Source organism: Arvicanthis niloticus, chromosome 18 (genome assembly GCF_011762505.2).
Source record: "Arvicanthis niloticus isolate mArvNil1 chromosome 18, mArvNil1.pat.X, whole genome shotgun sequence".
Taxonomy (NCBI): domain Eukaryota; kingdom Metazoa; phylum Chordata; class Mammalia; order Rodentia; family Muridae; genus Arvicanthis; species Arvicanthis niloticus.
Genome location: NC_047675.1, coordinates 32,777,728 through 32,793,884, shown reverse-complemented (window position 1 = coordinate 32,793,884; position 16,157 = coordinate 32,777,728). Strand labels below are relative to the sequence as shown.

The 16,157-nt window shown below is 43.1% G+C and overlaps 1 protein-coding gene across 1 annotated transcript in view; it reads right to left on the bottom strand.

Moving 5' to 3' along the window:
* The window catches only part of Tango6 (transport and golgi organization 6 homolog), a 175,439-nt gene that overhangs the window by 143,529 nt on the left and 15,753 nt on the right, over nt 1-16,157 (bottom strand). The window contains exons 6-7 of the mRNA XM_034522335.3: nt 15,205-15,367; nt 11,677-11,759 (exon numbers count right to left, since the gene is read on the bottom strand). Of these exons, the coding sequence (XP_034378226.1) occupies nt 11,677-11,759; nt 15,205-15,367 (246 nt within the window). The remainder of the gene's footprint in view (nt 1-11,676; nt 11,760-15,204; nt 15,368-16,157) is intronic.

Here is a 16,157-nt window from a genome sequence, read left to right as displayed (position 1 = left end):
CCAATAAGCTTGCTCAAAATCATATATATGATTATATGTGTGTGTGTGTGTGTACACACATATATACACACACATAAATAAACATGGATAAGACATTTTTATTTTTGAGACAGGGTTTCATTATGTCGACCAGGTTGACCTTAAACTCACAGAGATCAACCTACCTCTGATTATCCAGTGCTGAGATTAGAGACATACATGTGCCATGATGCCCGAAGGATAAGACACTTTTGGAAGGTTGTTTGTTTGCGTGTTTGGAATTTATTTAGTCGTTTTTTATGGGTATATAAATCTGTCTGTGTGCCATATGTGCATGGACGCTAGAAAGGGGATCAGATCCCCTGCAGCTAGAATCCCATGAAGTTTAAGATATGAGTGCTGGGGTGGACATTGGTGGTGCACGCCTTTAATCCCAGCACTTGGGAGGCAGATGCAGGCGGATTTCTGAGTTCGAGGCCAGCCTGGTCAACAGAGTGAGTTCCAGGACAGCCAGGACTACACAGAAAAAACCCTGTCTCAAAAACAAAACAAAACAAAACAACAACAACAAAAAGATATGAGTGCTGGGAACCAAACTCCAGTCCTTTGGAAGAGCAGTATTACTCTGAACTGCTGAGCCATCTCTCTAGCCACATGCTTTGGAATTGTTGAAACAGTATCTTACCATGTAGCCCCCACTGGGCCAATACTCACTAGGTAGTCAAAGGATGACCTTAAATTCACAGTAATCCTCCTGCCTCTGCTTCCTAAATGTTGGAGTCCAACCCCACACTATCATGAAAATGATATTTGTTTTGATGTAGTGCTAGGGACCAACCAGAATTTCTTGCATGCTAGGCAAATAATGCTAGGCAAATAATCTACCACTGAATTACATTCCCAGTTCCCAAGACATTGAAGTCTTTGAGTTACTTCACTTATGTGTATGCATGTTTGCCTGGAAGCACATATATGTATGTTCACCACTCACGTGCCCATGCCTGAGGAAGTCAGAGGTGGGTCTTTGATGCCTGAGACTGAAAGTACAAGCAGTTGTGAGCCACGATGTGGGAACTGAACCTAGGTCTTCTGGAAGAGCAGCCAGGGCTCTTAGCTGCTGAGCCATCTCTCCAGCCCTTGTCTCAGCTTTTACATTTACCACACAGTTATTAAAAGGGGTGGCGCACGTCTTTAAGCCCAGAACTTGGGAGGCAGAGGCAGGCGGATTTTTGAGTTCAAAGCCAGCCTGGTCTACAGAGTGAGTTCCAGAACAGCCAAGACTACACAGAGAAACCCTGTCCCTAAAAAAAAAAAAAAAGAAAGAAAAAGAAAAGGTTGATTATGACAGTTCATGTTTTAAGTCAAATGCACAGCTGTACACAATGCAAATTTAGTTTTATGCTATTAAAATTACTTTTGATACTATAGTAAATGAAACTGTTGTCCTTAATGTATGGCTTTATCTTAATACAATCATGATGGGGCTACTCAGATCAGATGGAATCAAGATGGATAAATAAAACACTGACACTAAGAACAGGCTCGAGCTTGATTTTACCTGTTAAAGACTAAGCTAGTCAAATGCTGCCCTTGACTGCAGAAAAGGGATCCTTTGATAGTGGCATTCCAGAACTTCTAATGCACTTGCTGAGTTTAATTAAGACATGTGAGAAGAAAAAGAACAAGACTGTTACCTAATATAGCAAGTACTTTGCACTGTGCAAGCTTTCAGAACATATTGCCTAAAACAGTCTTTTTTTAAAAAGAGTTTCTTTGAGCCAAAAAGGAACTGACAGTTTCTGAGCACTTATGTGCTACAGTATGCTATGAACCTACCAAAAGTTACCTTATTTCACCGGGCATGGTGGCATATGCTTATAAAACCAGCACTTGGGAAGCGAAGGAAAAGGAATCAGAATTTTAAGGCCAGCCTTGGCTACATAGCAAGTCTCTGGCCAACATAGGCTACATGAGACCATGTCTCAAACCAAAAAAAAAAAAAAAAGGTTACCTTTTTCATCCCTACAACTTAAATGGTAAATATATGTTTGGAGGTCCCAGCTTTCCCACTACATCACACCACAGGGTCAGAACTGATAACCCAACATCTATAACTCCCGTAGTACTCAAGGATACTTCTGCTGGTCCTTTCCTTGAAATTTAGGGTCATAGTTCAATCACATAAAATTTCTAAAGAGGCTTGCTTCTAGAAAGAGGCTAAGGTAAGAAAACTACTCCTCCCTAGAAAGCCTTAAAACTCCTTAAGTTTTTTACACTTATATATATACACACACACACAGAGGTTTTGTGTGTGTGTGTTGGGGGGGGGGGTACTTGACTATCTCTACCAGAGCTGTGAGCTCTAGAAAAAAAAATTACTTCAAGTTTTTGGATTTTCTTTCTTTACTATTTTTAATATATATATTTTTAGATATATCTATTTTATGTGTATGAGCAGTTTTCCTGCATGCATGTCTGTGTACCAGGTACATGCCTGGTACCCACAGAGGTCAAAAGTAGGCATCAGATCTGCTGAAACTAGAGTTGTAGGGTACTTGGTCACACCGAGAATTGTAAATGTTATTTACTGAAAAAAAACTATTTCTAGGTTTTTTTGTTTTGTTTTTTAAGCACACACCTTTAATCTCAAACAATAAAGGTAAAGTTAGTTTGTAGAAGGAAGCATCCATGTGTCAAAGTGAGGTCTAATTGGGTGGCAGACAAAGTGATGAATCAGAGAAAGATTTGACAGAATCGGATACACCCAACTCTCATGAGAAGAGAGAGAAGAAAGGAAGCTACTTAAGGAGAAGTACAGAGAGAGAGAGAGAGAGAGAGAGAGAGAGAGAGAGAGAGAGAAGGCAGGAGGCAGCTTTACCAGGATAGTTGTACATAGGCAGGTACAGAGAGAGAACAAGCTAAACACAGGTGAAGATAGAATGAGCCAGAGAACAAGAAGAAACCAGAAGATTAGAATAGATTGCCAAAGTCAATATGAGGCCAAGCAGAGCAATTCAGGAGAGACAGACAGAATGGGGGGTGTGGGGGGGCGCTTGGTAGAGGGAAGGAGAGACCAGATTAAATCAGTCAGCCTTGAGAGGAGTATGAGCCAGAACAGCTGAGTTGAACCAACTAGAGTTCAAAAAGAACTAAAAAGGGTGAGCTTATTCAGCAGTAAGTCTCAGAGGCTGAAGCAGACGGAGACAACAATTACTACAGGAGAATAAACGTTACTTTTACACAGATGGATGTGAGCCACCATGTGGGTACTGGGAACTGAACTTGGTTCTCTGCAAAAACAACTCTCTTGACCACTGAGCCATCTCTCTAGTCTCCCTGTTTCTTTTCTATAAAATAAAAAGTTAATTTATGAAAATTCATAAAATGTACAGTGTTAAGAGTAAGCTCTACTATAAACTGTAGATTAAGATAGTATTGAGCCGGGCAGTGGTGGCACATGCCTTTGATCCCAGCACTTGGGAGGCAGAGGCAGGTGGATTTCTAAGTTAGAGGCCAGCTTGGTCTACAGAATGAGTTGCAGCACAGCCAGGACTACACAGAGAAACGCTGTCTCAAAAAACAAAAACAAACAAACAAAAAAACCACCACCAACAACAAAAAAAGATACTTGGAGTATCATATATATATTAAAAAAAAGATAGTATTGATATGTCAATGCAGGTTCATCAATTGTAACAGATGTACTACCACGAGGGGAGCATGGCTAATGGGGAGCTATCTGAGGGCTGGGGCCTAAGGGGAGCTGTAAAACTTCTCCAAATACACAGCCAGCTGAAGCGGGAAAACAGTGAGTTAGAAGCCGGCTTGGACTACATGGCAAGGCCCTGTCTCAAAACACCAAAAAGAAGGCGGAAGAGGAAGGTGGGGGAATGAAAACCCAGGGAGGGAGAGGTGGGGAGTGAGGAAAGAAGGAAGAGAAGGGAGAGAAGAAAAGAAATCAGCTTTCCACATTCACGGACTGCACATCTGTAGTTTCAGTGACAGACTAAAACACTGGGGCGAGTGCACACATACTGAATACAGACAAGACATTTCCCTGGTCATTAGCCCTTAAAAAATTAACTGGGCCAAGTGGTGGGCACACACCTTAAATCCCAGTACTCAGGAGGCAGACAGGTGGATCTCTTATGAGTTTGAGGCCAACCTGGTCTACAGGGCTAGTTCCAGGACAGCCAGAGATACACAAAATAACCCTGTCCCCCAAAAAACAACAACTACAACAAAAAGAATTTGGGAAGTGAAAACAGGAAGATCAAGAGTTCAAAACAAGCCTCAGCCACATAGAGAGACTGAGGCCAGCCTGGGCCATAAAGACCCTATCCTAAAAACAAAAGCTGAACAAACGGGCTGAGGATGTGGTTCAGGTGGTAGACTAGCTTGCCTAGCAAGCATGAATCCTTGGGTTCAAGACCTAGCATGGCATAAAACAGGCACTGTGGTGGACACCTGTAATCCCAGCACTTGAAAGGCAGAGGCTGGAGAATCAGAAATTCAAGGTAATCTACATATATACATACATACACACACACACACACACACACACACACACACACACACACACACACACACACATTGAGTTGAAGGCCAGCCTGGGCAACTCAAGAGTGTCTCAAAGAAACAAAAATTTATATTGAGGGGCTGGAGAGAAGGCTCATTGGTTAAGAGCACTGACTGCTCTTCCAGAGGTACTGAGTTCAATTCCCAGCAACCACATGGTGGCTCACAACCATCTGTAATGGGATCTGATGTCCTCTTCTGGTGTGTCTAAAGACAGTGACAGTGTACTCACATACATAAAATAAATAAATCTTTAAAAAAAAAAAGAAAGAAAGAAAGAAAAGAAAAAATTTATACTGAAAGACATGCCCAGGTTATCTGCAAATCCTAACCCTTTACACGAGAGACTTAAGCATCCTTGAATTTTTGTTTGTTTGTTTGTTTGTTTTTTGTTTTTCAAGACAGGGTTTCTCTGTGTAGCTCTGGCTGTCCTGGAACTCACTCTGTAGACCAGGCTGGCCTCGAACTCAGAAATCCGCCTGCCTCTGCCTCCCAAGTGCTGGGATTAAAGGCGTGTGCCACCACCGCCCGGCTCATCCTTGAATTTTTAAGACTTTAGAAATCCTTAAGCCAATCCCCTAAAGAGTCTAAGAAACAACTATAGAGTCTGAATTTTTAAATAGTTATTCTAAATTTATTCTAAAGGTTCTTCTCATCTAAGTTTCTATTATTCTAACTTTTTCTGTAAGACTAATTAAAAATCCAAAAAGAGTCAAACGTGCAATCTGACAACGCAACTGTAATTAGAAACCCACTGCACTGGATGGGAAATGACCTGGATAATTAAAGTCAAGATTCATCAAATCTGGAAACAGAGATAAAATGGAAATGAGGGAATACAAAATAAACAAATTAACTATCTTGTAGACTTTCCTACATAGTATTTCTTCTGCTTTTCAAAGCCTTGGGCAAATGCTGTAATTAATACTTCAGGACAGCTCCTTTCCCCCATCTGAGAATACGGCCTGTCTGCTAAAGAGCAGAACACGTCCAAATAGGAAAGCACAGTGAGTTTCCTATGCCAACAAGACACCGGGGCCTGTTCACCTCTCCAGGCAAAGAAAATATGAAGTCAGGTGGTGCCAGGAGGACAAACGAGTGCAAGTACTGTGGGGCTGGTCAGTCCCAGACCTCCATTAGGGAGAGGCCTGGCCCCAGACCCTCATTAGGGAGTTGCCCCTTAGTCCTTTGTGGGTGCAGATAATTTACAGGATGAAGTGTACACCTACATGGGGGTGCTCCACCCGGCCCCCCAGAGCTACCATATTAACCGCCATCTCTCTGCTATAGAGGATGCACCTGTCAAGAGATCTTCCTTCCTCTTACTCCCACTGTACAATTCTGATGTGCCAGAGGAAAGCCAAAAGAAAATTAAGAAGTCACAGCTTAGTCTTTTAAAAAGGGAGGTGAATGCTCTTAGAAGGATGCACTTCTAGCATGCAATCTCTGGCCTTTTCTGGGGGTGCATGCCAGACCTCTATAGAGGGCCCTTAAAATATTCACCAGGGGTGGTGGCACAGCCTATAATCCCAGCATTTGGAAGACTAAGGCAAGGGGATGAAGGGCTCACGGTTACCTGGACTACCTTTTAAGAAATACAGGTGCGGGGGGGGGGGGGGGGGGGGGCGGCGCACGCCTTTAATCCCAGCACTTGGGAGGCAGAGGCAGGTGGATTTCTGAGTTCGAGGCCAGCCTGGTCTACAGAGTGAGTTCCAGGACAGCCAGAGCTACACAGAGAAACCATGTCTTGGAAAAAAAAAAAAAAAAAAAAAAAGATACAGGTAAACTTAGTACTGGAAGCTCAGACACAGCTCACGGCTAATATGCCTGAGAGCCTGAGTTACCACCTCAGCACTACCAAAACAAGGTGAATTTTATGACATGTGAATAGTATCTCAAAATGCATAAATTAGTGGATATGCAAGGAAGCTAGAGCCCATAGTCAGGGAAGAAAAAAAAGCACTCAAAACTAGGCGACAGTGGTAGCACAGCCTTTGATCCCAGCACTCAGGAGGCAGAAGCAGGAGGATCAGTCTCCAGGTTTGAAGCCAGCCTGGTCTACAAAGTGAGTTCCAGGACAGCCAGGGCTGTCCCTTTCCTCACCCCCCCCCCCCGTCTCAAGGGGGGGGGGGGATCAGTAGGATTGATTCCCCCAAAAGGAGGCAGATTCCCTCATAAGTAGATTGACTTATCTCACCCCACCCAAAAGAAGGCTGGAGAGAAAGCCCTGTGGTTAAGAGTACCGACTGTTCTTCAGGAGGGCCTGAGTTCAATTCCAGAGCCCACATGGCAGCTCACAACCATTCATAATTCCAGACTCAGGGAATCCAATGCTCTCTACTAGCCTCTGAGGGCACTGTGTGCCTGAGGTACAGATACATGCATGCAAAATGCCCAAACTCAGAAAAAAAAATTAAATAGTAGAATTAGAAGACAAAGATATTGAAATCACTGTAAAAATGTATTCTAGATTTTCAAAATAGTAAAGGAAAGGAGAACAAGGGCACTGGAAGATAATTAATTCAAGGCTAGCCTGGACTACCTGCCTCAGAGGGAGAAGGTCACGCTAAGACCACATCTGTGTGGTCTCCAGTAGGTGAGTATATAGAGACAGGAAGTGGAATAGTGGTTGCTCGGGGCTGGGGTGGGGCGGGGTGGAGATTGAGGAATGCTAGGTAAGGATGTGAGGCCTCCCTTAGGGAGAGATTTCCTATGATTATATTGTGATCACGGTTGCACAAAACCCTCGACTGTGCACTTCAAATGAGTGTACTGTACGTTATGTGGATTTTATCTCAGTGAATCCATTCACAGAAGGGAAAGAGAGAAAACAGCTGGAAATGTTCCCAGATGCCTCTTGGAAACTAAACAGCCTCTTGTTACCCATCGTGTAGCTGGATCACTTCCCGCTTTCCAGATGTCTTCCTCATTTCCTACGTGTAAACTGTACACTATAATTTAGTATTAGCAGAATGTTAATAAAGATTACACTGCCTTTGTTGCTAAATTCCACACAGTGTTTACCATTTTCCTCCAGCATACACAGTTCCTCTGTTTTCTAACTGCAGCTGGCTGCCAGGACCTCGCAGGGAACAGTAACTGTCTGCAGTGTCCCTCTGCCCTCATTAAAGTGCAAACATACTCAGCGCTTACAGAAAACTGATGGCTGACTTTCCTCATAGAAAGGGTCTTTATTGTTGTGGCTGTTTGTTTTGTCTTTCTGGTTGGGGAAGTGAGGTTTGAGACAGAGTCTCACTGTGTGGCATTGGCTGGGCTAGAACTGGAATTCACTTTGTAGACCAGACTGGCTTTGAACTCACAGAGATTGACCTGCCTCTGCTTCTAGGGTGCTGGGATTAAAGACATGAGCCACCATGCACAGCTGATTTTTGAATTTTTTTTGGTAGGGATATGGGAAGGGTGGGTGGGCACAAGGAGAGGTGACATACAATTCCTCTGTGTAGGCCTGGCTGTCCTGGAATTTGCTCCCTAGACCAGGCTGGCTTTGAACTCACAGAGATCACCTGCCACTGCTTCCCAAGTGCTGCGATTAAAGACTTAAGGCACCGATGCTTGATTGATTTTTGAAATTTTAAGCATGTATCTTATATCTATAAATTTATTAGTGTCATATGTAAAATTTTAAACACAACCAAAGTATTCAATTACTTACATAAAAGACTATGACTTCACATTCACTCTCTGGAGGCTAGACATGGTGGCACATGTCTTAAATCCCAGCACTCAGAAGGCAGAGACAGGTAGATCTCTGTGAGTACAGGATCAGCCTGATCTACATAGTAAATTCCAGAACAGCCAGGGCTACACAATAAGATCCTATCTCAAAAAATAAAAGTTAAAACATAAAAATAAACATTGCTTCTCTGCCCTCCCAGCCTGCTAGGAGAAGGGTAACACAGTCTGGCAACTCCGTAAGCAGTTAGTTCCTCAGGGTAACCAGAGGTCCAGCAGTCCCGTTCCTAGAACTTGTCCAGGAGAATGGAAAACATGATGCTATACTGAAATGCACATGACTCGGTAATATTTACAGAGTTTCTTATTTTTTATTTTTCCAAGACAAGGGTTCACTGTGTTGCCCTGGCTGACCTGGAACAAATTCTGTAGACCAGGCCAGCCTCAAACTCAGAGATCCACCTGCCTCTGCCCCTGAGTGCTGAGACTAAAAGAGTGCACCGCCAGCACCTGGCTATTGTTTATTTTTTGAGACAGGGTCTCGATACGCAGCTTTGCTGTCCTTGGACTCATTACGTACATCAGTCTACTGTCAAACTCAGAATATGCCTCCCAGATGCTGGGGTTATAGGTATATCCTACAACATTCAGCCCAGGAGTTTGGGGTTGTTGGGGTTTTTTTAAACATTTTAAAAGATTATCTTATGTGTATGAGTATTTTGCTTGCATTTTGTATATCTGTGCACCACATCCATGCCTGGTGCCTGAGGTGACCCGAAGAAGGCATGGATTTCCTGGAATTAGAGCAGCTCTCAGTCTTCCTAATGCTGCCACCCTTACACTCAGTTCCTATGCTGTGGTGACTCCCAAGCATAAAATTATTTTTGTTGCTACTTCATAACTATAATTTTTCTACTGTTATGAATTGTAATGTAAATATCTGTATTTTTCCAAGGGTCTTAGGTGACTCCATGGAAGGTTAGTTCGGCCCCAAAGGGATTGTAACCCATAGGTTTACAATCCACTGAATTAGAGTTACAGATGGACATGAATCACCATGTGGATGCTGGAAATTGAAGCCAGGTCCTTTGGAACAGCGGCCAGTGCTCTTACTGGCTGAGCCATCTCTCTGGTCTTGTTTTGTTCTAAGCAATCACTTTTGGAAACCGAAGGTCCCAACAGCATTGCGCTGGCTCTGAGGAGGGAGCCCTGAGCCCCCGTCACATGGGGGAAGGCACACAGCATAACAATAGAGGACATGTGACAGGGAGATCACCAGGGAGGGCACAGCCTCTTCTTTCCTAACAACCTAATCTAAGAACCAGCCAGGGTTCCCAGAACTCCATCAGTGCTTTCTGAGAGCAGTGCCTCAGTTTACCCAACTGCCTTTCATTACATTCAAAATCTCTCTCTCTCTCTCTCTCTCTCTCTCTCTCTCTCTCTCTCTCTCTCTCTCTCTGTGTGTGTGTGTGTGTGTGTGTGTGTGTATTCGTGTTCCCTCCTTAAAATAGTGTCCCATGTACCCAGGCTGGCCTCTGACTCACTACATAGCTGAAGATGACTTTGAACTTCTAATCCTCCTGCGTCAGCTTCCCAAATGCTAGGTTATAAGCATGTGCCACCACTCAGACTTAGGCACAATCTCTTTTTTTTTTTTTTTGGTTTTTCGAGACAGGGTTTCTCTGTGTAGTCCTGGCTGTCCTGGAACTCACTCTGTAGACCAGGCTGGCCTCGAACTCAGAAATCCGCCTTGCCTCTGCCTCCCAAGTGCTGGGATTAAAGGCATGCACCACCACCACCCGGCATGGCACAATCTCTTAAGGATTCCATACCACCCCCCAAATATTGCCACACTAAAGACAAAGCTTCCACCACATGAAACCCTGGGGAAACCTCTCAAACCACAGCCTGACCAAAGCACATACGGAAACGTGAACCTGAAATGTCCAAAGGAGCACTAGTCATAGAAGCTAAAACATGGCCCACTCATACAATGGAGTATTATTTGGTAATAAAAAAGATCCATGCTACGATACAAAATAACATTAAAACATAGCAAATGAAAAAAGCCATTCACAAAGATCATACTGTATACCTTGACTTTAGGCAATGTCTAGAACAGGTAAGTCTATAGAGGCAGAAGACAGGCAAGCAGCTCCTTCTCCAGGCCAAGAGGACTGGGAAGTGGCGATGCAGGTATTTGGGAGCAACAAGCTAAGCAATTCTGGGAGTTTCTCTGAGGCAATGAAATGCTCTAATATTAATTATGGTGATACTTGTACTAATCTACGAGTTTAAAAGCCATTGATTGTTATTTGTATTTCTAAATGTACAAACTGTATACATATGTCAGCAAAGCTGTTAAAAAATTTTTTTACTCTACATCCAAATATTTACCAACAAGCAAAAATGAGGTGTGTCATGCAACAGAATTTAGCAGTAAAAAGGTACAAAAATGAGCAGTATAAGGAGGTTACCACAGTCTTGACTTCAAGTGACTAGTTTCCTTCCTTCCTTCCTTCCTTCCTTCCTTCCTTCCTTTCTTTTTTACAGAAGTGTCTAAATGTTGCCATTCATAAACTAACCAAACCCGTCTACTGATGAAACAGGTTATCTTTTATAAATAAATAAATAAATAAATAAATAAATAAATAAATAGAGGCATGCTTTCTTTGTTTTGGTTTGGTTTTTGGTAGTAGGGAAGCGGAAGGAGATGATGATAGCCAGGGTCTCACTGTAAAGCCCTGGCTGGCCTGGAGCTTGCTATAGCAACCAGGCTAGCTTTGAATTTACAATGACCCTCCTACCCCTACCTCCTGAGCATGGGATTACAGGCACATACCTCCAGGGCCAGCTAGCCAGACCCACTGTTTTCTTCCTCCCTTCCTTCTTTTCTTTTCTTCCTTCCTTCCTTCCTTCCTTCCTTCCTTCCTTCTTTCTGTCCTTCCTTCCTTCCTTCTTTCTTCCTTCCTTTCTTTCTTTCTTTCTTTCTTTCTTCCTTCCTTCCCTTCTTTCTTTCTTTCTTCCTTTCTTTTTAAGATTCATTATTTTTAATTATATGTATTTGTATGTACTCCTGTATATGTGGGTATGTGCAGGTACAGGCTCCTGAGGAGCCAAGAGGCATTAGATCCCTCAGGACTAGAGTGAGGCAGTTGAGAACCACCTGATGTGGGTGCTGGGAACTGAACTCAGGTCTTCTGTAAAAGCATTATGTGGTATGTGCTCTTAACCTGCTGAGCCATCTCTCTAGCCCCTATTCATTCAAATTCTGGAAGTACTGGTTAAGAGGCAAAGTTACAGATACAGATCAGTGGTATAGTGCTTGCCAGCAGAAGGCCTGTGTTCAAAGTCCAGAGTCTCCAAAAACAAAAGGTCTTCAAGTATGAACATTAACTAGCAACATCAGCAACTTGAATTACTAACCTTAAACACATCTTCAACACATCGGCTAAGTTCCTCTTCAGTCACCAAAATAGTTCCTGGCACCATAGCACTCTCTGGAATCTCTTTGAAAATAAAGAAAATTAACTCCATTCATTACTTTTCTGAATAGAAGACACTAACAAAGCCAAGTCTTATTAGTAAGATCGTCCAGGTAAAAGCAGACAGTGAGCATCACCACTGGATGACATGCTGTTTATATGTGACAGTCATGGAGCACCTGATGTTACTGATGTCAGCCAGCTCTTGTACAGGAAAAAACGAGTTCTAAAACAGAGGACTTTTGTCTTATTAACAGAGTATTAAAATAGCCCCCTATGGGGGCATATGCCTATAATCTTATCGCTGCAATGCTGAGGAGGAAGACAGCATATTTGGGGCTGAGACAACACAGCTGAGTGCAAAGCCATTCTGTGCTCTATTGCTCCATAGTAAGACCCTGTCGCCAAAATCCAAAATTAGGGATGGAGATAAGGCTCAGTGGAAAAGAGCACTTACTACGCTTCATGGAGGACCAAGGCTGTTCCAACACTCACTTGGCGGCTCGCAGCCATTCCTAACTCCAGTTCCTGGGATCCAATGCCCTCTTCTGACCTCCTCAGGCACTGCATGCATGTAGTACATAGACATAAATGCAGGCAAAATGTTTATGGACTTTAGAAAATAAAAATAACTGCTTTAAAAAATGAAAACCCAGCCAGGCAGTGGTGGCACAGGCCCTTAATCCCAGCACATGGGAGGCAGAGGCAGGCAGATTTCTGAGTTTGAGGCCAGCCTGATCTACAGAGTGAGTTCAGGACAGCCAGGGCTACAGAGAGAAACCCTATCTCGAAGACCAAAAAAAAAAAACCAAAAAGCAAATGAAAACCCAAACTTAAATAAATAAATATAAAGAGCTCTTCAGATATATATCTTTTGATTATATATTGTTCTTTATGTAAGTTAAAAATTGGGCATGTAGTGATGGTGCACACCTTTATCCCAGAGTTTGGAATGCAGAGACCGGTGTATCTATGAGTTCAAGGCTATCTTGGTCTACAGAGTAAGTTCTAGAACAGCCAGGGCTATATAGAGAAATCTGTCTTGAAAAACAAATGAAAAAAAAATGGGATAAATGAATCAATGACATTTTCTTCTCTTTCTTTTTTTCTTTTGTTACCCTCTTAAAAGACAGACTCTCATGTAGCCCAGGTTGGCCTTGAACCCCTTATGTAGCCAAGGATAACCTTAAACTTCTACTCCACCTTCCAAGTGCTAGAACTCCAGGTATGGGCCACTATGCTCAGGTTATGCAGTACTGGGCACTGAACCCAGAGCCTCGTGCTAGCTAAACAAGAATGTCTACTCAGCTAGACTTCTAGTCCAAAATCTGTGCAGATGGAATTGCTTTGTTGGGACGGTCTTACTCAATAGCCCAGGCTGACCTCAAATTCATGACCCTCCTACCTCAGCCTCTCAAGTGTTAGGATATAGGAATATGCTGCCATGCTCAAAGTTTTGCTGTTTTTTGTTTAAATTTTATCTTTTTATTTTTAATTATGTGTATGTATATCTGTACATGTGAGAACAGATACCCACAGGGGCCAAAAGGAGACAGGGATCCCTTGCAGCTACGATTGTGAGCAGCATGGGTGGTGGGAACTAAGCTCAGGTCCTCTGCAACAGCAGTAAGTATTCTTAACTGCTGGCCCATCTCTTCAGTCCTCCCTGAACTGTTTGATGGTAGTGGTGGGCCTCATAGATACCGGGCAAGGGAGTGCCATAACACAATGCACACATGGAAGTCAGAGGAGCATGTAAAACAAACAAACAAACAAAACCATGTCTATCTTAAAGACTAATAAAATGTGGTCATTCCGATTGCCACACGGGACTAAGAATGAGAAAACAACATGGAAAGCAAATATTGATAAGAAAGCTTCCTCTTCAGACTTTTCCAATGGCAAAGGTGCACCTAGATGGGACTGGTCACAGTCCCACCAGCCTGGTGGGCAGAGGCTGAGGCAGACTGCTCAGAAATTTACTTACAGCCTGCCTGGTGAAAAAGTGAGTTTAAGGTCAGCCTGAGTAACTTAAGACATGTGGCTAAACTAAAAACAAAAAACAAAGAAAGGGCTGGAGAGAGCTCAGTGGTTAACAGCACGGGCTGCTCTTCCAGAGGTCCCAGCTTCAACCCCAGCACCCACGTCAGCTCATCCCTGGTGCAGCTCTGGTTCCAGAGCTTTTCTGACCCCCTCACACAGACAGACATGCAAGCAACACACCAATGCACATTAAATAAAAAAAATTTTTTAAAATGGCTCAGTGGTTAAGAGCACTGGATGTTCTCTAGAGGACTCAGGTTCAATTCCCAGCACTCACATAGCAGTTCATAACTGTAACTCCAGTGCCAGGGGATCCATGGCACCAGGCATGCCTGTGGTGTACATATATGTGCATGCAGGCAAAATATCCGTACACAAAAAACAAAACAAATAAATTTTTTTTAAAAATCAAAATTAAATTAAATAATTTTAAGTGGGAGGGAGTGTTATAGTTTACTCATAAAGCACTCGCCTGAGGACCTGAGGCTCCAGGTCCAGCCTCCCAGGACCACCAGCCCCTCAAAAGGAATCAGTCGTATTTTTTTTTTTCCCTTGGTTAGAGGGACAGCCATGGGTGCTGGGAACCAAACTCTTATATTTTTGATTGTGAGCCTAGCCTTTAATGGCTGAGCCATCTCTCTAGCCCAGTCATATTCTTATTTAGTCCCTTTTGTTACCAATACATAATGTTGCAAATGTAATATAACACAGGAAGACCACCTGGCAAACAGACCCCGCATAGCCTGGTCCTGGAAGGAACAAACAGGTCCAGGCCAAGCCCTGACAGTATTGTCTCTATGTGAAAATTTCCAAGTGTGGTCATTGCTCAATAGTCAACTGAAAGGATGACTATGCTTCCTCTAATGGTTAAAACGACACTTACTTATTTGTATGTGCACCCCTGTGCATGTGCTCACCTGCCTGCCACAACCCATGGGGGACGTCAGAGGACAACCTGCAGAAGTTCCTTCTGACCTTCTACTAGCTGGGTCCTGGGGACTGAATTCAGGTCCCCAGGCTTGGCAGCAAGCACCTTTCCCATGAGCTATCTGGCTGGCTCTTTGTGAAATTTGGATGGTTGTTTTTAAAGTTTTTTTAAAAGACAGAAACTGACATTTTTCTTTGAAGATTTATGCTGAGGGATTTAGGAGTGATATGTCATCACGTCTACAACTAACTCTCAATGTTCCAGAAAAAACTACATTCATGTGTGCAGAGAGAAATGAAGCAAATGGGACCAAAATGGGAACAGTTGGTGACTGGGGAAGTGTGTCCCAGGGATTCAGTGCTCTCTTCTTAGAACTTGGGAAAAGTAGTTTCCCAAGTAAAAAGCTAGGAGGAGAGAGGGAAAACTGAAGACAGAGAGACCCCAGACTTAACCCGTAAGTCTGAACTGTAAGAGGCACACTGCAGCTCCCTCCCTTACCTGCTGTGGTCAAACACCGCTGCAGAGGTACTAACATGGGCTGAAGCAAATACTTTGCAGCCAGTTCTGGACGTTCCCTCGACATAGTTATGAAGGTGGTAGTGGCCACTCTCTGAAACTGCCGTGCTGTCAATTTATCTTGAAGATGGAATAAGTCCAGAATCTACAATAAAAAATAACACTACATAAGAGGGGAAACTATTTATAGTTTTTCATTTTTTTTAAATGTATATGAGAACCAAGCAATGTTACACATCCCTTTAATCTCAGCACTCAGGAGGTAGAGGCAGGAGGATCTCTGTGAGTTTGAAGCCAGTCTGGCTTACAGAGTGAGTTCTAGTACAGCCAGAACTATACAGAGAAATCCTGTATCAAAAAAGCCAAACAACAACAAAAAATAAACCATAAAATGTGTATGGGTATTTTACATGCACGTGTGTCAGTGCACCATATGCATGCCTTGACACAGACACAAGGAAAAAGTGTTGGATTCTCTGGGACTGGACTTCCTGAGAGCAAGTCCCTATGTGGGTGCAGGAAATTAAACCTGGGTCCTATAGAAGAGCAATCAGTGTTCTTAACAGCTAAGCCATCTTTGCAGCCCAAAAAAGCATTTATTTAAGCCAAAATCATAAAGTCACTGAGAGACTACTGAATACTGAGTTGACAGAACTGTTTTAATTTAACAACCAAACATCAAAGGATACAAGCTAAAGAGGCTATTGGTAGTGGTAATGGTGGCAATTTACAGTTTTGTTTTCTGCTTTGGAAAACTTAGGTAGGTGGCATTTTGAGACAGGGTCTTAGTATGTAACTCTGGCTGGCCTGGATCTTGTTATGTGTAGCAGCGTCACAGATACATGTGTATGGATACCACTTAACTCACAGACCCATCTGTCGCTTCCTCCCAAGGGCTTGGATTATAAGTATGTGGCAGCATCCCTGGCCAAGAT